The sequence below is a fragment of the Dysidea avara genome, chromosome 5 (genome assembly GCF_963678975.1).
Source record: "Dysidea avara chromosome 5, odDysAvar1.4, whole genome shotgun sequence".
In the NCBI taxonomy this organism is placed as follows: domain Eukaryota; kingdom Metazoa; phylum Porifera; class Demospongiae; order Dictyoceratida; family Dysideidae; genus Dysidea; species Dysidea avara.
Window position 1 is genome coordinate 34374044 of NC_089276.1, and position 22186 is coordinate 34396229.

Here is a 22186-nt window from a genome sequence, read left to right on the forward strand (position 1 = left end):
TATCTCGTGACTTAAATTAATTTAATTGCTATACAGAGTTGGTAATGCGACAGATGTACAATGGAAGCTGATGATTACAAGCTGAGAAGATGAAGTTAAAACTTTTTGTGTACGTCTTGTTCTCTACGGTACCAGGTCTACTGGCTCGTAGCACTGGTGCACCTCCCCAGGCTTGCAACGACATGATGCCTCGACATGGAGTGAATAGCCAGCCAACCAATAACGGTTACTTCATAATATCAGATGCCGTGAATAGCTGCAGTCCTGGTGAAGACTATTTAGGTACGAAATATTCAATTGCTAATCTAGCTCGAGCTAGTATAGGCGCGGCTCTAGCTGCATGCACTTCCGGCTTAGCTGTCAACACCCTGCAGATAAATGCGTAAAAATTATGGCTCTATTCACACCTGTGTTGTTAATTACAGTGGAACTGAGAGCAAATTCAGATCCGTTTTTAGGATTCTTCATACAAGCTAGAGTAGAGAACAATCAGGGATCTACAACCTCCATTGTTGGAGTATGGACTCCACTCAACACTACAATGGCCAGAACTGCTACTTGTAATGGAGTGGATGGGGTGAGTTATTTTACACAGAGATGCACACACCCTTTTATAAAAGCACTGTGAGATCAGTTTGTGATCTTTGGTAGGGTCCGCAATGCGAAAAATCGATATCCTTCAATCAACTACCTAACTATTGTCATGTCCTAGGCTAAGTGTAACTTGAATAACACCAGCGTGGCAGCCAAGTTTGTTACTTTCTTCTGGTAGAATACGATACAAATGTCTTAAAATCACGTGATTTTTCGCTGCAGCGGTTCGTAGGGTTCTTCGTATGCCACGATATTCACTCTCAACATTGTTCAAGTAGTCTATCATCAACTCAAAGTATTGGTGGTTTGATTTTATTGGTCAGTTTCTGGTGGCAGCACGATCTGTGCAGCTTTTTGACGACAGACAAAATGTTTCTTCCTCTGGAGCACAGGACAAGCAGAGCAGCAACTGCGCCGTGGGTCAGCAATGACCAGTACTAGGTAAAGTACCTGCATGCGGAGTATGGTTATAATTGAAGCTTGTTAGCCATCTGGCTGAGCCATCTATATGCTGAAATTCGGCCAAAATGACGCGATTTTTGCGAACAAATACCAGAATGGTTGATACATCAGTGAGACAGTCTCCAACAGCAAGGATACGAAGCTTATAAACACCTAACAATACGGCTATCTCGCCCAGTAAACGCATAGAGCAGTCCAATGCATGAAATAGGCACTCACGTGATTGATATTCAAATCTCCGAAAATACAACTATAATCTATTCCAATGATCTTAAAATCACTTGGAATCAAGTGACAATCAGTTTGTGTTCGTTAGGTTCAGCATCTCGACTAGCCCAGCAGTCTAAGACTCTTCCTACGATACCATCATAGTACAAAACACACCTGCACTGGCCCAGACCACGCCTGAGTGAACAATTAACACAAATATTTACAAAAGGAGCACATTGCATGGTTCCTATTCAGAAATGAAAGTGATTTCATGGGTATTTCCGCTATTTGAATTTCAATCACGTGAGTGCCTATTTCATGCACTGGATTGCTCTATGCGTTTACTGGGCGAGATAGCCGTATTGTTAGGTGTTTATAAGCTTCGTATCCTTGCTGTTGGAGACTGTCTCACTGATGTATCAACCATTCTGGTATTTGTTTGCAAAAATCGCGTCATTTTGGCCGAATTTCAGCATATAGGTGGCTCAGCCAGATGGCTAACAAGCTTCAATTATAACCATACTCCACATGCAGGTACTTTACCTAGTACTGGTCATTGCTGACCCACGGCGCAGTTGCTGCTCTGCTTGTCCTGTGCTCCAGAGGAAGAAACATTTTGTCTGTCGCCAGAAAGCTGCACAGATCGTGCTGCCACCAGAAACTGACCAATAAAATCAAACCACCAATACTTTGAGTTGATGATAGACTACTTGAACAATGTTGAGAGTGAATATCGTGGCATACGAAGAACCCTACGAACCGCTGCAGCGAAAAATCACGTGATTTTAAGACATTTGTATCGTTTTCTACCAGAAGAAAGTGACAAACTTGGCTGCCACGCTGGTGTTATTCAAGTTACACTTAGCCTAACACATGACAATAGTTACGTAGTTGATTGGAGGATATCGATTTTTCGCGTTGCGGACCCTATCTTTGGTTGGTAAAACAGAGTTCTGCCTATTGATCAAGAGCTGTATGAATCAGTGACTGTCATAAGTAGCTCAGTTATGAGTCATAGACGAAGGGTCTGACATGAATATTAAATCTTTGCAAAGTTTTAGCAGGGATTTGGAATTTTGAACAGGATTTCACAGGATTTCACAGGATTTATGTATTTTGAAATACATTGAATAGAATTATGCAAAGTATCTAATTACAGATTAATAATGCAAGGTCTGAATTACATTTTAGCTTTTCTTCTTCAACATCTGTTTAACATTGAATATTCTATTAGAATAGTTACAACTGCTGCACTTGAATGCTCTATTAGAGTATCTCATTCTTGTGCAAAGAACAATAAACAGATAACTGAGGAATAGAATACAAATTTTTCAGGAAATTTAAGTATATGCAGCCCAAAATATTTAAAGGATTTTATCCAAGATTTAAGGATTTGAATCCTGCTTAATTAATACTAGATTCCATATGTGTCAGACCCCTCAGTCATACAGAATTCAATAACATAAAAAGAATCATGTGCATTTTATCTGAAAACTCCTAGCAAGCTAAATGTATACCCATGATGCTGCTGATGCCAGTTTTCATATATACTCAGCAACTATGGAAGATTCTTAATAGTGTTACATGTGGTGAGTGTTCAATATGTAACTGACTGCTTTATTAGGGTATCTTGATCTTGGTTTTGTGGAATTTTTTGGGCAAACTATACAGCATAGCATTTCATTCTTATAGAGAATATGTAGCCCCTATATTACGAATAGAGATTTTGCAGGGGACATTCACATATGAGAATATTAGTAGTGGAATGAATACAGTAAAATAAATACCAATAGCCAGAATACATTAGAAACTTGCAACTGGATTTTAATTTCTCAAGTTTCAAAACATTAGTGTCACTGCAGGTTGCCTCTTGTTACAATGGTATTTTGACATAGTTGTATAGACTACACCAATATTGCTTGCTTTGTGGGTTTAGCAACATGTTACTAAAATGTTCATTGGTAACAAAGCTTTGAAACTTCAGTAATACTTCCAAAAGAAGCTCCGAAAGGTGTGTTTGTACATTTTTCCTTCCCTAGCAGTGTTGGGCAAGTTACTTTTTAAAAGTATTTAGTTACATATTACATATTACTTGCAACCAAACTATTTAGTTACAGTTACATATTACCCATAAAATAAAGTAACTATAATAATATTACATATTATATTACTTTGCGTCTACGGCCTTAAGCTGTCACGTGTGAAACTACCACCTTATCACGTGACATGATTTCATTGTTGGGAAATGTGCAAATCTTGGTTATAAGTAAGAAGCTGGTGAATAAGCTTCATTCAATAGGATTCATTACTTCGTTGTGGCTAAGCGTTAGTTACTCAGTGGATTACTAACGAGATTAGTAACTTCGTTACTTATAGTAATAATATTAGATTCGTTACAGTAACTATATTACTTAGTTAATGTGTTACATTTGTAAGTAAAGTAACTTGAGTTATATTACCTGTTTTTATAGCGTATTTCGTTATATTACTTATTTACCACAAAAGTAATAATATTACGTAACGCGTTACATAAGTAATGCGTTACTCCCAACACTGTTCCCTAGCATGTGTACATATGACTCAGGAATTCCTCATGCTACTTTATATGCTGGGCTAGTTACATCTTTGTAATCAGGGCATGACCCATAATAATCATGTTACAAGGAACAAAGGTGATGGGAATTGTTACTCTTACTAGGTAATTCCATTGAAGTTTTGATTAAAAAATAGTAAACCGACTGTTTGATTTAAGGAGTATTTAGCACTGCAAACAATCAACTATAATAGAGCATTCAAGTATGCCTAAATTAAAGTTCTCTACTGAGAGCATGTTAGAATGGATGAACTTGATCCAGGAATTTAATGATGCAAATTTGTTGTCTTGCAAAAGAAGTCCGCTAATTTGAATGTATGTTGGTTACCACCCTAGGATGCTGTAACACATTCATCTCCTGTTGTAAAACAATCACAATTCTTCATGTGGAGAGCTCCAGACAATGATGTGGGCAGGATTCATTTCATGTAAGAAAAGGATGTTTGTGCGTGCGTGTGTGTGTGTGTGCATGCGTGCCTGCCTTTCTGTGTGTGTAGTGTGTGTGTGTTGTGTGTGTAGATCTAAAGAAGGTGTATTACTTGGTACTTAGGGCTGCAATGTGGCTAATTCTTGCCAAGTACGGTGCATCTGATGTTCTGATCAGTCTAATCAGGCTGCACGAGAACATGCTAGCTGGAATTCCACTGGGTACTTGAGGTTTCCAACAGGGATGTGTTCTTGCACCTACTCTGTAAATTTGTTTTTAATGTTGTGATATTATGTTGGCGTCAGGGATGTGCACAACTTGGAGTCAAGTTTCTTTATAAATGTGGAGGTAAGCTTAGTAGGTGAGAGGATTAGAACACCATCCAAATCTTGAGTGACTCAGCTGAGCCTTGCTAATGATGTTGCTATAGTAACATCTACTAGAGAAACCTTGTTAAAGCTACTGTTGAGTTAAATAGTATTGTGACAGCTTGTGGGGGAACTATTAGTGTTTCAAAAACCAGGCTTTTAGTTGCAGGATGTGGTGTGGTGCAGAACAACTTGGATCTCATTGTTGTCAGTAATGTATCTGTAACAACCTTTTGTCATCTTGGTTCTCTTGTGGAATCCCATGGTGGAGTGCACATGGAATTGAACACTAGGATATCACGTGCTGCCAGTGTTTCTGGAGCTTTCAGAAGGTTTGTTTTCAGTGAATATATGCTATCTATAACCACAAAGAGTATATATGGTTAAGCAAAGTGTGGTGCTGGGTGCTGACCTTTGAGGCAGAGGGAGGTATGTACGTATTTTATAGACTCAGTCTGCTGTGAGGCAGTAGGACATCACCTTATGTATGGTGGTCTGATATCCAAGTCCAGGCACGTACATGCATGTGTGCATGTAGGTTTGGATGTGTGTGTTGTGTGTGTGTGTGTGTGTTGTGTGTGTCTGTCTGTCTGTCTGTGTGCGTAGTATATGTGAATGTGTTCATGTGACGTGCACGTGTGTAAGTTGACCGGTCGAGTACAAGCATATAATAGTAATGCGTGTATATAGTGTATGCATGTGTACCAATCTGTTTGTATGTTATGTTTTCTTTCATCAACAGCTACTCCATTGCTCAAGCCTATAGTACTATTTATGTCAGACTAAATGCAACTGTAGAGAGGGTAAGAGATAAACTGTACTGATAAATGTGCTATTATGTGTATTAAATTTTTTCTACATAGCCTTCTGGTGTTATTGGACCTCCTAGTCAACCAGTAAGTTTCATGTTTTGCAGTGTTTGCAATGTGTAGCTGGTGTATTTCTTAGTGAGAATGCACCAACAAAGTTTCTATACAGTGTACATAAACATCTACACATGTGGGAAGGATGCAGTGAATAATAGTCCTGCTGTAGTTCAGCTCTTTTCATGAGCCATGCAAGATTAGTGTCTGTGGGCATACATGCAGCCATGTCCAGCAGTATTGCAGTCTATGCATGAATCCATCTCCATTACTGTCAGCAGACGTATGTGGAGCCACACCCACTAATTGATTGTTAATTAATGAGACAAAGTCTAGTCTTACAGTAGACCAGCTTCTTTCATGTGCCATGCCCGCTGTAATATTGGGAGTGTGTGATATTGTTTTTGTAAGTATACATGGAGCCATGGTAATTTATCAGAACGATGAGTTGAATATGCATGAAGCCACACTCACTTACAGGAACCGTTTCTTGCTGTCTGTAAACTTACGTGGAACCATGCATGCCCACTGACTGATCATTAATTATGAACATTATATTACCTGTTAAGTGTAGCTACCCTTGTACTTAAATTAAGAGCATCTGAAAAGTAGCTCTTGTTGCATGTCTCATCAGTTTTAATTAATCCAGGTCACATCGTGGTCAAAACTGGGATTTCTATCCAAGTCATCAGGTCAGCAGTAGTGACCTGCTAACTCATATAGACCTCTGAAACATACAGTAGCTACAAGTGTTTAACATTAACAGCAATGTTAGCTACTGGGATTCTTTTGTTACCTGTCCATCATACCAACAATACTAATTTTCTTTTAAATACTGAATTATACAGATTTCTAACTATTTATTAACTTAGCAACATCAGTCTATAGAATAGATGTTATTAAACCTTCAGATATTATAGGAAAAATGTTCAGGACATATGATACAGTGGACGAACCCTTGGTTGTCCGAACCCCTTTGTTCTCAGTTAATGAAGTGAATTGTTTGATAACCAAGTCCATACATCAAGACACATGGTAGTGTGTCGTGCGGCCAAGTAAGCCAGTGCACCACACCATGAGTATGAGTATATGGACAAGAAGAAAGAAAACAGCTTTTTCATGCATGCATAGCTCCATGGCCCCTTCTCCAAAGTACACCATTTTTGCATTATAGCTGTCCCCCACGTAGGGTAGGCCACACAGCAAATTTGATTAAATTCGCAATAGCCATTTGTGAGATATGGGAATTTAAAGTTTTGTTTTTAATTTCTTCGGTTTTTCTTTTAAAGCTATAGAAGGGCTATAAGGGCTTCAATTTATTTTCGCACACTTTACAAAAATCGCTATAAAACACAAATGTGTAACTCAATTGCATCAATATTTGGTACAAATGAATAGCATATAAAGGTGAATTCGAGTACCAAGTTTGCTATGAATCTGATAAATATTCAAGGAGTTATAAGCATCTATTCACATAAAAAAGATGAAAATATGTCACGGCTACAGGGTGAACCAAGTAGGAATAACTTGAAAATTCATGTGTACATAGGCTGATCATCGTAATAGTGCCTTTTGGTGGTTAGAATGGCAACAGACTCACAGTTACAAAGTTATAAAGCAAAAGCCAAACAAGTGTAAAATTGTGGGATCGAGATACTCTAATAGAGCAGTCACCGCAGGGTCAAAAAGGCACATAAAAATGTGTTTAAAAAAAAAAACTTACCAGAGTTTGAACCAAAGACTTTCTTACCAAATGCCTGCATCCTTAACCACTGAACTGCTGCTACCTTGGCTGATCACTTCACTTAATTTCTCCTGTAATTTCTACCTTATAAATGAAAATTCTACTACTCAATATGTAAAACTTAGATCTACCAATAGAAAATCTCGAACATTCTATGAGATGATTTAACAAAAGCAAGATGTGCGCTCTATTAGAGCATTAGCACCATACAATTGTTGTAACACTTTGAGGTCTCTTAGGAGAAAAAAGAAAATTCAAACTTTTGTCACAGCTACAGGATAAATTGCTAAAGCGAGTAACTTGAAATTTAGTGTGCACATGGGTTAGCAGTGCCTTTTGATGGGTAGAAAAATTAAGAAGTAACAGCCTCCGAGTTACAATATGAAAAACAAACACTGTAAATTATGGGGTCAAGATAGTCTAACAGAATAGCAACTGTGGGATAAAAAAGTGAATGAAAAATTAGCAGAGTTTAAACCATGGACCTCCATACAAATCTTTAACTACTGAACCACTGCTATCACAGCTGTTCATCTCGTTTAGTTTGTGCTTAATAATTGAAACTTCTAGATAAAAATCTGCTCAGTAGTAAAAATTTATAATTTCATAGACCCACGAAATTATAGAACATTCTGTGTGTTCCATTAGAATTCCTCAATAAAATTGTGCTCTATTACAAATATTTACAATAACTGTAGCAATACCAAAAAGTCAAATAAAATAATACAATTATAACTTCTGTCTTCATTAATCATCATTGTGCTTATAGATACATAATAAAATTGTGGATAAAAACAAATGCCAAAGCCTTTGGGGTCACACAGAGCATAAAAAGAAATGAAATCCGCACAAAAATAGTCGAGCTGTAAAAAAAGGGGTGCAGCCTTCAATAAAAAAAATGCTGTTTTTTTCAACCAAACTAACCAATCACCCTTTTTTCACAGCTTGAAATTGGGTGTTTTTGTGTGGATTATTATGTTGAAATGGAGAAAAGTTGCTCAGGCTATAGCTAGCAGAGTATGGAAGTAATGGAAGCAGGATGTGTGGAGAAAATGATTCAACAACTAACAATTATGTAGTACAATTAAAAATAATAAAAATGAAGTAGGATTCCAGTTATAAAAAGTAGTGAAGCAAGAGCTATTACAATGTAGCTATGTGGAAAACCCCTATATTGGCATGTTATCTGTTCAATGTCAAAGTAGGGATTTTCCCACATACAGTATATAGCTAATAGCTACCATCATTCACTGGGTCAAAAAGTTTTAACATGTGACTGTAATCACTACATTAGACTGTTTCACAACTCCTCATCATTGGAACTCTGCATATGCATCATGTTTAATTTTCAACTGTACCAGTTTGTTAACTTTATAATAGCATAGCTATGTTATACACGTGTAGTTGTGACTGCTTTATTAGAGTATCTCAATCTCCCTGTTTGTCTTAATTGATCTGCGTAGTACATGTGGTTTGTCATGTCTATTCCTCTAAGGAATGTATCAGTGTGAAAAATTAATGTTTTGGAATGGTTTTATTATTATTTTATTTTATTATTACTGGACAGACAGAATAATTGATATGTTCATGGGACCAGCCATGAGTAAGTTATAAAAATCAATAGTTACATAAATAAATAATTAAAAACTGTTCAACAGTAGGAGATTCATTTGTTTCAACAGGTAAATTATTCCAATCATTTATTGTTCTGAAAAAAAAAGCTGAATTTGTATGAATTGGTTCTTACTGAAGGAGTGATAAAAATGAAGTGGATGTTGGTGGCGTGTAGGATAGGAGGTGGTGGAAAAATATGGAGGAATTTTCAAGGCCGAGTGATCATTAATAGGTCTTGAAATCATGTGTCGATATGATAAGGTGGGCCACTGAAGGTCTTCAAGAATAGCTGTAACACTACTATTCCAATTGTAGTTGGATCAAGCACCTCTTCTCTGTACCATTTCTATAGAATGAATAGTGCTCTGAACATGTGGGTCCCATACTGATTCGATTATGCATATTCTAGGGTAGGGAGGACCATGGTGATAAACATCATGTGTTTGATATTTGTAAAGATTCGTCTAATAAAGTTTAGCATTCTTGTGCCTTTTAGAACAATATTTTCTATGTGAGACTGAAGTGAAGCACTCATTTGAATCAAATATGACACCCAGGTAAGGATGCTGAGAAACACAGGTTAAAGGGAGATTGCCAATAGTGTAAACACAGGAGGATGGTGATAATAGTCTACTACATATAAGTATCACACATTTATTGACATTCAAACCCATCTTCCACACTTCCGTCCATTTAACTATATCCGATTGAAGTTGTAAATGGTTTTGTTCACAAGTAATTGTTCGGTAAAGAATGCAGTCATCAGCAAACAATCATATCTTAGAAGAAACCCCCTGTAGTGATGTCATTTATGTATGCTAAAAACATCAACAGTCCAAGTACTGTGCCTTGGGGGACACCAGACAGAACTTTAACAAAGTTGGATTCATGACCATTGATAACTACACGTTGGGTTTGCTGTATCAACCAAACATTTATCCACTGAAGTGCTCTCCCTTAAATTCTGTAATGATGAAGTTTGTAAAGTAGTTTTTGGTGTTAGTATGGTTTCCTTGCATGGAGAAGAAAATGACCATGTATATGAAGATAAAAGGAAAGGCAAAGCACAGAAGGTAGATACTCGGAATTTGTTATTGTGGCGTGAAACAATGGTCATACGCTGCTTTGTTTGGCCTCTAGCCTTGCAGGCAGTGAGGTAGGCGGATGAAAATAATATTATGGATTTTGACAATTTAAAAAATAACTGACTGCCTTGCTTTTAACACTGGATTTTAATTAGATACATGAATGGCTATTCCATAAAAGTGATTTTCATGTTTATTGTTATGTATTGTCCATTTGAACTTTCTATGTGAGATCAAATCTTACATAATAATTATTTTGTGTGTGTAATCTATAGTGACATCATTACACTGATACTACATGTATAAGATTAATAATGAGTGGACTGAGACAAATTTTATTTTATCAAATACACCTACCATACTATAAGCACAGATGATGGTGTCATCAGATGTCAAACTACACAATTATCTTGTCCATTGTAATGATGCAGTGATGTCACTTGCTATCATGTTTGGCAACTTCGAATAATCTCTTTCTAACCTGCTCATTGATTTGCCAATTTCTGCAGTTGAGCTATAGTGTAGTTTTCAGGTTCATGTTCTGTGCCACAGTCACCTTCCTGCAGGTCCCTAGAGGGCTATATACTTGAACAATGATATAGCATATCCATTGTGGGGACTATTCCTACCCTACATCTAATGTACCTTAGGTGTTAGAGGTCAGTGAAAACTCACTCACTGAAAATTTATATTTGTCATAGAACTTCCCGTATCACTTACTATGGCTTTAATTTTCTGTTGATATATTTAATGGTACGTGGAATAAATCACATGTTACATGGGGACATACCCTAAAAAGGCAAGCTGCCTATATAGATAGTCCTAGTATACCAATGCATTTGTGAAATACTTATTAATAGTATACAGAAAGTGTAAAGCTACGTATGTACACTGTACCAGTCAACAGCTAAGTTATACATGACATCATTACATAAACTATCCATTTAAACTTTCTATATGATATGACATGCAATATGTACATGAACTGAATGTGTACTAAATGTTATGGTGTGATAATGAACAGTTCATATCAAAATACTCAATCACTCATTTGTCCATATCTTGCATACCAGTGATATATGTAAGATTTTACTACAGATATTATACAACCCATGTAGTCAGTGGCACGAGACATGTATTATCAGTTTCATGCTTTGGTGTAGTAATACCACTAACATACATTCCGGTATCTCTAAAAATAAAACAAATCATGACAATGCTACTGGTCAGGAAAAGAAACATCTATTTTACATTTAAATGAAGGCCTTGATAACATCACAGGCATGCATGGTAGCACAAGACACAAAACAAAACACTAAAACAATTGTGGTGTGCATTAGAATGTGCCAAACATCTCATGTACCAGAAAACTGTGTCTGTATTATAATGATTGCAGCAAGCAGATTGCAGCTGCTGTGGTATTAGGAAGCAACTACATACCTCTATACATTTTGTTTGAAAACTCTCTGTCTGGTGTTAGTGATAAATTTCAACAGCCAGCAATGAATTTTAAATGCAATTATAGTTGTTCTCTTCACCACAGCCAGTTGATGCAGTGTTCCCCTACTCATATGGTCAACCAGAGGATTGTAAACAGGATGAGTGTTACTTCTATGTTGAGTGGAGAAACAATGGAGATTTTATAGACTTTAGGATGGAAGGAGATGCAAGTGGTTGGATTGCCTTGGGACTATCTGGAGCAAATACTCCTCTGGATATGGTGTGTATAGCTTGTGTGCGTGCGTGTGTGTGTGTGCGTGCTACCCATGTGTGCGTGTGATCGTGTTTGTGTGTGCGTGACTTGTAGTATTCACCTTATTGTGTAATATAATTAGTAGGGCAGCTATGCCATGAGACCTACTTGACATGGCCACTATAATGAGTTACCTTGGAGATGAACTAGTGGTGAAGTACACTATAGCTGTATTTAAACAAGTATACAGAAAAATTTGGAATTTTCAACTAGAATAGGGACCATAACACATCGATAAAAAGTATTGAAACAAGCCGGAGTAGTGGACGATATTAAATCACAGTAAAACAATAAGAAGTGTTATATCCCTACTGTGCACAAGATACCACAATGGAAATACACAGTAGGGATATGACACTTCTTATTGTTTTACGGTGATTTAATATCGTCCACTACTCCAGCTTGTTTCAACACTTTTTATCGATGTGTTATGGTCCCTACTCTAGTTGAAAATTCCAAATTTTTCTGTATACTTGTTTGGTAGCTTTTTTTGTAAATGAATTATTATGCCTGGTGAACCCACGCACATCACATCTGAAATGGCACCGCGCTCCCCAATTATCGTCTGAAAAGTGAAGCATCCATTACGCTTCGTTATCAGCTATGTTCAACCTGTTACGCAGCATTTCTAATCAAGAACTGTTCGAAAAGTGCCTCTGAAATCAATGCCTACCGAAAGAAGAAACGGTGCCGGGCGCCCCAGTTATATCAATTATTGTTTGAAAAGTGAAGTATCCATTACGCTTCGTTGTCGACTATTTTCAACCCGTTACACAGCAGTACGAATCAAGAGCTGTTTGAAAAACACCTCTGTTATCAAAATAGCCACTATGACAAATACGGACGATTTCCGTTACGAAGGGAAGCCATCACGTGCTATCACCAAATCAACACTTTTTCGCTGTCAGCAAAGATGAATGGGACACAAAGGAGGACACTGTTAAGTCCATGAAGAATGCATTGTGCATACTGCGGTATGCCAAAAGGCATGTCTCGGACCGAAGCGACGTCGAACAGTGAAAAAATCAAACCCGTAGCCTTAGCCGTTATCGAGTTACGCTTGTCTGGAGGCATCAGTCAGTTACTTACTTACTCAGTCTGTCAGTAGAAAATTCCGTTAAATAAATAATTTTTAAAATTCCGTAGCAACTTGTTGAAAACGTTTTGGGTCGATCTGAAAGTTTGCTTGGGCTTAGTTTTACCTAACCAATACTGCCTCATCGTAGTCTGGGAAAATTGAGGCTGATGTTTGGGTGATATTATTTTGTGGGCCACGCCTACTCCTTTGTGGTCCCTACTATACAGTTACTATTGTACTGTATGATTTTAAAAGCCCTGAAATCTCAGCTGTCTCTTAAGTGCAATTAAAACAATAGTTTTCTGTGCTCTACATTATATAGAGATTGCTTCCCATCCAATAAGTCACAATGTGAGGTTTTTATTTCAAGAAACCCAACACATGCCCACCACTAGCTTGTGGCCAGCTTTTAAATTGCATAAATTATCATGGAGTTTTGCTGAATGCTCCTTGCCTGCTTATAAGCTCCCAAGGTAATGTGTTAGTACTATTCCATCGTTACACTAAGTATATGTGTCCAGGCCTGCAGTGGGCTAAAAGTGGTGGGCACAAACTACATCCCATCATATATCTCAGTAGTGGACTTGGATTCTGTAAAACGTATCACAAAACCAAATTTAAGGCTGAAAGTTACACGACCATAGTAAAATTTATGAAAATTTGAAGAAGTGGGAAAATTTTATATGCCATGTATATACATGTATTTCAGGTGTTTTGACCTACAGTAGTAGACCCAACATGTAATATAAAATCAGTTAGTAATTGTATAAATGAATGTGAAATAGAAGTCATCCTTACACTACATGTTGTGTGGACTGTTCAGCTGCACAGTTGTTATACACACATCTCCACAGGTTGGTCGTGTGTTCAGTGATATATTGATGTGTCAGGCAGAGTCAACAGGAAGTGTAGCTAATGTCAAGGATATGTATCTTGCTGGTGGTTCAGTCAATCCATTGTTTGATAGTAGTGTGGTGAGTAATATTACCTCCTTCAATGTGTTGCATTACCAGCCAACAGTGTGTACAAATTGTAGATGTACTACATTTCTCATTGTAATATCACATAAATGGTTGTGTACAATGTGTTTTACTGCATTTCATGTACTTGTAGAATGGAACAGAATTTACCAGTGGAAGAATTGTCAGTGGTCGGATATTTTGCAAGTAAGTAGTTGTATTAACAACTACAAAATATGTACATAAATGCATACAAAGTATTGTAGTGGAGAAGTGACACATGTTTACTCCAACAATATGCACACTAGCAACGATATGCTCTATGGTATGATGCTATTCAGATATTTTTGGATAACCAATACATGTACTCTAATATAACAGTCACTTTGCTTGTCAGCTTACTTTCTAAAGAATTTTATGCTGGACTACTCTGCTTCTTTCTTTCTCCACCATGGACAATATTTTGTTTACACTTTTCATCCTGAATTATTGTATGCACAATCACTAGAGTAAAATACACAGCATATAGATTGTATTGTTGCTATAATCTTTAACAGTTTTAACCAGATACATTTCTGTGGCAAAATTTGGATGCATACATATCCTTAGCTGAAATCCACACACTGTAATATTGTTGCTGTGTATGAGATTTTACTATAGTATAGGATTATAAAATACAAAGTCTACGCATCTTACTTTTGGTTATGGTTATAAAGTTTAACAAGTGTTCTTTGTTACATGTACTGCAAGGAGTGTATTCTGGTCTCTTCTAATATAGAGGGTTCTTGTTGAAACATAATCATGACTATGATGTTGTGTGCAAAGTTTCACAACATGTTGTGACATACAAACATGTGACATAACAATATAATCTCTGTATAATTATGGACATCACTAATTAATAGTTCACCTCTTCTCCATCACTATGCACAAATGGTCAACAATATAATATACCTGTTTTACAATATCTTGTGTGATCTTCTCTTTCTCCAGTTTTAGTCGTGTGGGATTTGTGTTGTTAGGACAAGAGGGTCAAGATGTTTCATTTAGTGATGACAACTTTTTGTTCTTCTTGTTTGGAGATGACACTGGTAAGTTTGTTGGTCTCCCTTAGAATTGTGTTCTAGTCATTGTTGTTATGAATAGTTTGATATGTATTACAGGAATTTGAGCATCATTATATGCATCTAGTTAATACTTTTTAAGTAAGAAAGAAACTGGCATGTTTTGGTTTAATGGTCATTATACACACAAAAAAAATTTGCATCAAAATCACTCCTGTACAGCCATCAATGTTATTATATATCTGTATTGGAATTGGCCAATTCTGTGTCCTTTGTTTGGTAAAATTCAGAAACAGTTCAGTTCCAGCTCTATATGCTGTTTACAGGTATGGCAGGTGATATACCAGAAGATTTTAACACTTCAGTTAGTGATGCTGAGTTCAGCAGTACTGCGATAAACCTGGAAAGACCAATTTTGATTCCTGTGCATTTTTTTGGCTCGGTATGTGTATCTCTGTTTGCTGTGTGTGTCTCCATTCATCATTCATGCACCCCATCCAGCCATCCATCCATCCATCCACCCACACACACACACACACGTACACACGTACACACACACGCACACACACAAATGTACACACACATTATGCTCATACACACATTACTAACACTCATTACTAATATTATATGTTCACATGTTGTCATATGTGTAGTATATCAAACAGATATATACTCTACCCATTTCTAGATTAACTCTCTTCATGGGAGGGGAAGTTTTCCATCAGATGATTGTGATCCTAGTGATTGTGACTTCTACTTCAGATGGGGTGTCAACCCCAACAACTCTGATTACCTCACGTTCTTCATCAGTGCTGATATTGGAAGAGGATGGGCAGCAATTGGAGTATCACCTGATAGGAGAATGGTACGTGTTATATGAAGAATGGAATACTAAAGTGGTACAACCAAAGACTTATGTAGTTGTCAGGAGCATATGCAGGAATTTTGAAAAGGGGTTTCCACTACAGATAAGTGACTGTTATATTAGAGTAGTTTACATTGCCTGACTGTTTTATTAGCGTATCTCGACCTTTTCACCAAAATCATAATCCAGAACAATGCTACAAGTGTTGCTATCATGTGAGAAACTATTACTTAGCTAAGATAAAAGTTTAAAATGTGTCCTGTTCCATTGCAGATTCCAGATTCTGGAAACCTGCAGTTTCAATTTCTTGATGTTTCAAATAATGTGTAAAATCCAAAGGGATTTCCTGAAACCCTTGAAAACCCCCCTTGGTACGCCCCTGGTTGAGTAGCCAAGTGAGTACATTTTATAAAATTTAGTACTCTAATAGAGCAGTCAAGATACAAATTTCTGTAAGTGCATGTTTGCAGTATAATAGAGTAGTACTGACCATGATTGGAGCAGAATAGGAAAAACTTTGTATCATAGGCTGTATCAAAAGCATCAGGTCTACTTATACAGTAATTCAGGATACTACAAAACATGTATGTACCTACCAGTTGATATATATTTTTGTAGGGTGGTGAAAAAATTGATGATGTGTTTGGATGTATTACTAGAAGGACTGGTGATGGTGACGATGTCATTGTTGCTGCTATAGACACATATAACATACGAGGTGGAGGGAGAGAGAATGTGGGAGATGGTATAACGGTAATGTGTGTGTGTGTGTGTGTGTGTGTGTGTGTGTGTGTGTGTGTGTGTGTGTGTGTGTGTGTGTGTGTGTGTGTGTGTGTGCACAGCCAAGTGGTAGAGCACTAGTCTGGTAATACTTGGTTGTGTCTAGTTGCTGGTATTGTTTCCTTAAGCAAGAAACTTTGGTGCTGTCTTGGTGTGTACACACTATTAATTTTTAAGAGAAAATATAAAGTCTCTGTAAATAATTAATAATTATATTCAAATAATAGTTATAATGAAATATATGTCATAGTTAAAACACCGCCCTGCATATGTATGGAAAATACAGCACAAGGGTTTTTTTCAAGAGGCTAATGACAAAGCTGAGTGCTGTATCAGTTTCAACACATCCCTTGAGTGCTTTTAAGTGTTATATTGTACGTACTTCCTGGTATTCTTGCTCAAAGCATTTATCCCAAACCACTTCAATTTTCGGTGATCAAACTATTAGTAGTGCTCATAATTATTCTAGTCATAAAACAATCTGGTAGGAATAGTTTAACTAGTTTTAGGAATTTACAATATCATGCACATGATCAATCATGCTGTTTGAGGGGAACATTTCTTACATAACCATATATATATTTTACTGTATTTGTCTAAGTGTACTGTATTTGCCAAATTACCATATTTCCTCATATAACCGCTCGGGCTTTCATTTCCTTCCCAGCATCTTTGACCCAGCCTATGAATAAATACGGCCGTCCTTGAGATCAGGCATTTATTTTTGATAGGTATAGTGACACCCAGCATTTAATCAAATTCTAATAGTAGTAGTATGTCATGATTGTAACAGAAGGCAGAGAATTTTTATACAGTGTGTTACTATACTATTATAAAAAGGTGATGCTGGCCTAAATGTTTGGCAAACAGTTGTACGAAACATATCTGTGTGCACACTGACAACTCACATAATTATTCATCACCCCACAAATGGTTGTATACTAAGTTAGAGGAAACAGGAGCAGCAAAATAAAGAAGTAACAGTTTACGGCTTTATATATATTAATTTTGCTGTATGACTCATAATGTGGATAATTGGCCATACTGTATAGATAGTATAGTACACGTCAGCACTTTGATCCCTGCCACACAAATTAAAGTACAATTCTGCCCATAGGAGACTATACTACTAACTAAAGACTATGAGAGGCTACAAGGACTACTATTATTTGCAGAGATTATATATTTCTCTTATCATTGGTGTATACAATACCAAGACAACACCATTACATCACTCGCATTGCTCCAGTGTATCCAGTTGTACCTGTGAAGGAAATACCAATTGTCCATGTCTCCCATACAATAGCTATTGGGTAAAGGTTTAGTGCCCAAACCAATTACCTATGAGATATGGTACAGCATTATTGGTCCTACCCCAGGAGGATTTTTCTGTGCTAATTCATAACACCTTCGAAGGTAGCACATCCACAGCTGTCCCAGTGCTGGTTCAGTCATACATTCCACCAAATCTAATCACAGAAAGTTAATTTTCAGGCCATGCCTCCCCCAGAAAACTTATGCTTTACATTTCACATAGTGCGTAAAGCATACTCTGCAGTAGTCACTCCTACCAGTGCCCCCCCCCCCTTCTTAGCAAAAATCCTAGATCCATCCTGACTGATTGAGAGCAATTCTGTTCTATTTCCACACATGATAACACAGGCAACACTTGCTGCCTTGATTACCTGACCATATTTTATTTTTGTATTAAGCTATTAATCATGATGTGATGTATTGAGTGTTTACACCATATGTCATTAACCCTGTGTTCAATTGGCATCACGGGTTGCATATTCTCTGGCAGGATGGGATTGTACTACACAATGGATCAATAGTTGATGCTCGGATAACTTGTATCTTTAGTCGTGTGATTTCCGTGCTCCCTGAAAGTGAAGCTTCAGATTTAAATCTTGACAACTCTTACTACATAATGATTGGAATTGGAGAATTTCCAGGTTCTCCAGGTATGTAGTGTGTGTGTGTGTGTGTGTGTGTGTGTGTGCGTGTGTGTGTGTGTGTGTGTGTGTGTGTGTGTGTGTGTGTGTGTGTGTGTGTGTGTGTGTGTGTGTGTGTGTGTGTGTGTGTGTGTGTGTGTGTGTGTGTGTGTGTGTGTGTGTGTGTGTGTCAGTGTGTGTGTGTGTGTGTGTGTGTGTGTGTGTGTGTGTGTGTGTGTGTGTGTGTGTGTCAGTGTGTGTGTGTGTCAGTGTGTGTGTGTGTGTCAGTGTGTGTGTGTTGTGTGTGTGTGTGTGCGTGTGTGTGTGTGTGTGTGTGTGTGTGTGTGTGTGTGTGTGTGAGTGTGTGTGTGTGTGTGTGTGTGTGTGTGTGTGTGTGTGTGTGAGTGTGTGTGCAAAGGTATATATGTACTTCCTATTTACATAGACTCTTCTCGCACTCGTTTCCTACAACATGAGCATACTCCTCTAGTAAGCACCTCCAAAGTTAACCTGGTTACAGTGACTTCTGTCAACTTTGACTATTCCAAGATTATACTCATCAAGTTACATGGTATATGTTAATGTAGTTGAGATTTCTTTGATACTGGCTATTTAGGAATTTTCATGATTGTGGCATGGCCACTATTAGCCTACATGGGCACATTTTTGGCTGCAAATATGAAGCCTGCTCTCCCTAATGGTGAATGGTTCCAGGCACACCGGATCTTTATGATTCTAGCCTTGTTCTTATCATGTCTGGGTTTTATACTAATATTTGTGGCATTCCATAATGCTCCCACTCGAGGGTTAATAACTCTAGGTGAATTGGTGAGTATATCATTATTATAAGAGACACTTTATTTTAATTTTGTTATACAGAACAAAACTGGGACAGCTCATTTCATATTAGGAATCATTCTCACTACTCTAATAATATTGAATGTAAGTGAACACAACATACATGCTTTAATATTAGTAGAACTCCAGCCTCACCTTTCCTTCACAATGACATGGTAGTAACTGGTACCTGTCTCCACAATTCCCCTGACACGTTACTACAAAATATTATTATTTAGCCAAACTTAACAACATGTGACATCTCCAGTCCTTTCCATTATCTGTTGATTTGTAAACAGCTCAGTAATGGTTGCTGTTCTAGATATCATGAGAAACATCAGTAATATCCATACTTAGTGTAGAATACTTTTGTTTGTTTGCAATACTGTATAATGGACAGAACATAAAGTAGCAGAATAGCCACTCCAATTTTTATTAATTGATAGTCAGGTGGACATTCAGTTGTGTAGCTGCATGTACTAGTGTATCCCTACATAGTTACGTATCCTATTAGTAGTATACAGTAGCTATGCGATGATGTTAAAACCTATATGTGACTGAATTTTGGAAAATCACCTATGGGCGTGCAGGAAATAATTAGAATTTCATGTTTAGTGGGTTGCTAACAGTGTTGGGAGTAATGCGTTATATAAGTAACGCATTATGTAATATTATTACTTTTGTGGTAACTAAGTAATATAACGAAATACGCTATAAAAACAGGTAATATAACTCAAGTTATTTTACTTACAAATGTAACACATTACCTAAGTAATATAGTTACTGTAACGAGTCTAATATTACATAATATTATTATTAAAAGTAACGAAGTTACTAATCTCGTTAGTTATCCTCTGAGTAACGCCTAGCCACAACGAAGTAATGAAGCCTACTTGAAGCTTATTCACCAGCTTCTTACTTTAACTCAGTCTTCTTTCCAGTGTGGTGGAGGTTATTCCATCCTCGATTCCATCAGTAAGGCGAGTACATGTAGACTCTATGTATTTTTGTAATTTGTGACACGGATTTCTATTTGCTTGAAATCCACCTGGCTTCGAAATATGCATTCTTTGAAATTAAAATCTTCGTAATTCGGATTTTAATGTTCCTATGAAAATATCTGGTTCAAAAATATTAACCAGCTATACGGTAGTTGAAAACAAAGCTAAATGATTGGATCACAGAAACAGAAAGCAATGAAACAAGGGAGGATGTGTACACCTACAACACTACTATAGTTACACAGTGACATAAATGAAGAACAATAAGAGATTGCCTCTATAATTGTTATCAATCATGTCACTAAAGAAATTACAGATGATTATGATAGATAGCACAATAAGCCATTGATGCTCTAACAACAGAGTAAGAAATATAACACAAAGGAGGGCAAAGTAAGCCTGCTTTAAACTTTACTGATTACTGAAAGTTGAGGCTAGTTTTTGAGTTTTATTTTTGGAATTTTCATTATCCCTACTATACAGTACTACCTACCATACACAATATGTAATTTATAACACATCTGATGTGGATTTCTTATTCATAACAGCCCATCCTTGCAATCTTCCGCTGTAAGCCTGATTCAGACAAGTAAGTTGTAATATATATGTATGTTAACACACACACGCACACATGAACAACACACATGTATACACACATACATACATGCATGCACGCACGCGCTCACAAACACACACATTCAGTCACACATGTGCATGCATGCACACACATACACACACACTCACTCAAACACGCTACACTACACGCAACACACACACTCAATCAAACACATGCACTACACTACACTACACTACACTACACTACACACACACACGCACACACACATAATGCTTTATCATAGTTTCTTTCCTACACCAGTCGGTGGATATTTAACATCATCCATGGTGTTGCTGTTGGAGTACTGACCATAATATTGTCTGGTGAGATGTCTTTATAGATTTATGATGTATACAATGTATAATATCACGAATCTGGAGGAATTGATCACATCTGTTCAGTAAACTATCAGTATACTATTGCATTTCAAGTGATTCAAAAAATGAGCTTCATTGATGCTTCATAATCTATGTAGCTAGCCACTTTCAATGGAGCAATAAATTGTTTGTGATTCTGTCCAGCTTGTCAACTAAGCAGGGAAGTTAATTTTACATGAAAGATAATGAATTTATACGAATATGATATGGAAAATCCTTTTACTTCATACTGTGATGTTATCAGCATGTTCTTGTAGGTGTCAATATTGGTATTGGATTATACCTGTTCGCTGAAAAGTATGCTTCTCATGAAGAGCAGGGTATTGATGCCTTTGGAGCAGTAATTACATTTATCATAATCTATATCATCACTTATATTGTAATGAACATCTATACCAAAGTGACCAAGAAATACAAGGACAAATGGGTGGTGCTTGAAGAAGAAGGAAAAAGGAAAAATCCATCACAGGTAAGTCTGTTGGTATGTCCATAGAATCAATTGTCTGTCTGTAATACCATACCATTCCATTCTGGTTATAGGACTACCTCTTTCGCTGGGTTATCTGGATTTCAATGTTCATCCTCAGCATACTTTTCACTATAACTGCCATAGCTCTTGTGAGCAGTGCATAGAATGACTAGAAACTGACTGATTGTATATTGAATATTTTCTAATAAATTTCTAATTGTTTGTTTTGCACTCATACTCATAATTTAATATAAAGCTGTACTTTAACTTTGTTGTATTATTTAAGATCACAAAATAAAGTACTAGCGTTGTGTGTACTTGGCCTATGTACGTAGCTATATACAATTAATTCACCATGGTGAAAATTCTTTGAAGCAATTAAGTTCTTCAAATGTTACAAGATTGTTTAAAAACCAATTACCGTATAGCTGGTAATTTTCGAACGGTTTTTGTTTTTGGATAATTTGAAGAGGCCCTTCTCTTCGAAAATAAA

General features: G+C 36.9%; 1 protein-coding gene across 1 annotated transcript; it reads left to right on the forward strand.

Annotated features, from left to right (window-relative positions):
* On the forward strand, positions 1 to 21960 carry LOC136256837 (ferric-chelate reductase 1-like). Its single transcript, XM_066049882.1, has 20 exons — positions 1 to 282; positions 426 to 577; positions 4196 to 4287; positions 5397 to 5457; positions 5518 to 5550; positions 11504 to 11680; positions 13646 to 13765; positions 13905 to 13957; positions 14744 to 14841; positions 15141 to 15256; positions 15503 to 15679; positions 16298 to 16432; positions 18264 to 18423; positions 18839 to 18964; positions 19010 to 19221; positions 19273 to 19335; positions 20780 to 20820; positions 21109 to 21170; positions 21482 to 21693; positions 21765 to 21960. The coding sequence occupies exons 1-20, from the start codon at positions 90 to 92 to the stop codon at positions 21855 to 21857; spliced, it is 2376 nt and encodes a 791-aa protein (XP_065905954.1). The 5' UTR covers positions 1 to 89; the 3' UTR covers positions 21858 to 21960.
* The last annotated feature ends 226 nt before the right edge of the window (positions 21961 to 22186 follow it).

What these genes read in the sequence shown, in the direction of transcription:
- LOC136256837 (XM_066049882.1), top strand. Translation starts at nt 90, where the DNA reads ATGAAGTTAAAACTTTTTGTGTACGTCTTGTTCTCTACGGTACCAGGT. An exon ending in TAAATGCAACTGTAGAGAGG is followed by an intron (nt 5,458 to 5,517) that starts GTAAGAGATAAA and finishes TTTTCTACATAG; the next exon opens with CCTTCTGGTGTTATTGGACC. An exon ending in ATGTGGGAGATGGTATAACG is followed by an intron (nt 16,433 to 18,263) that starts GTAATGTGTGTG and finishes ATTCTCTGGCAG; the next exon opens with GATGGGATTGTACTACACAA.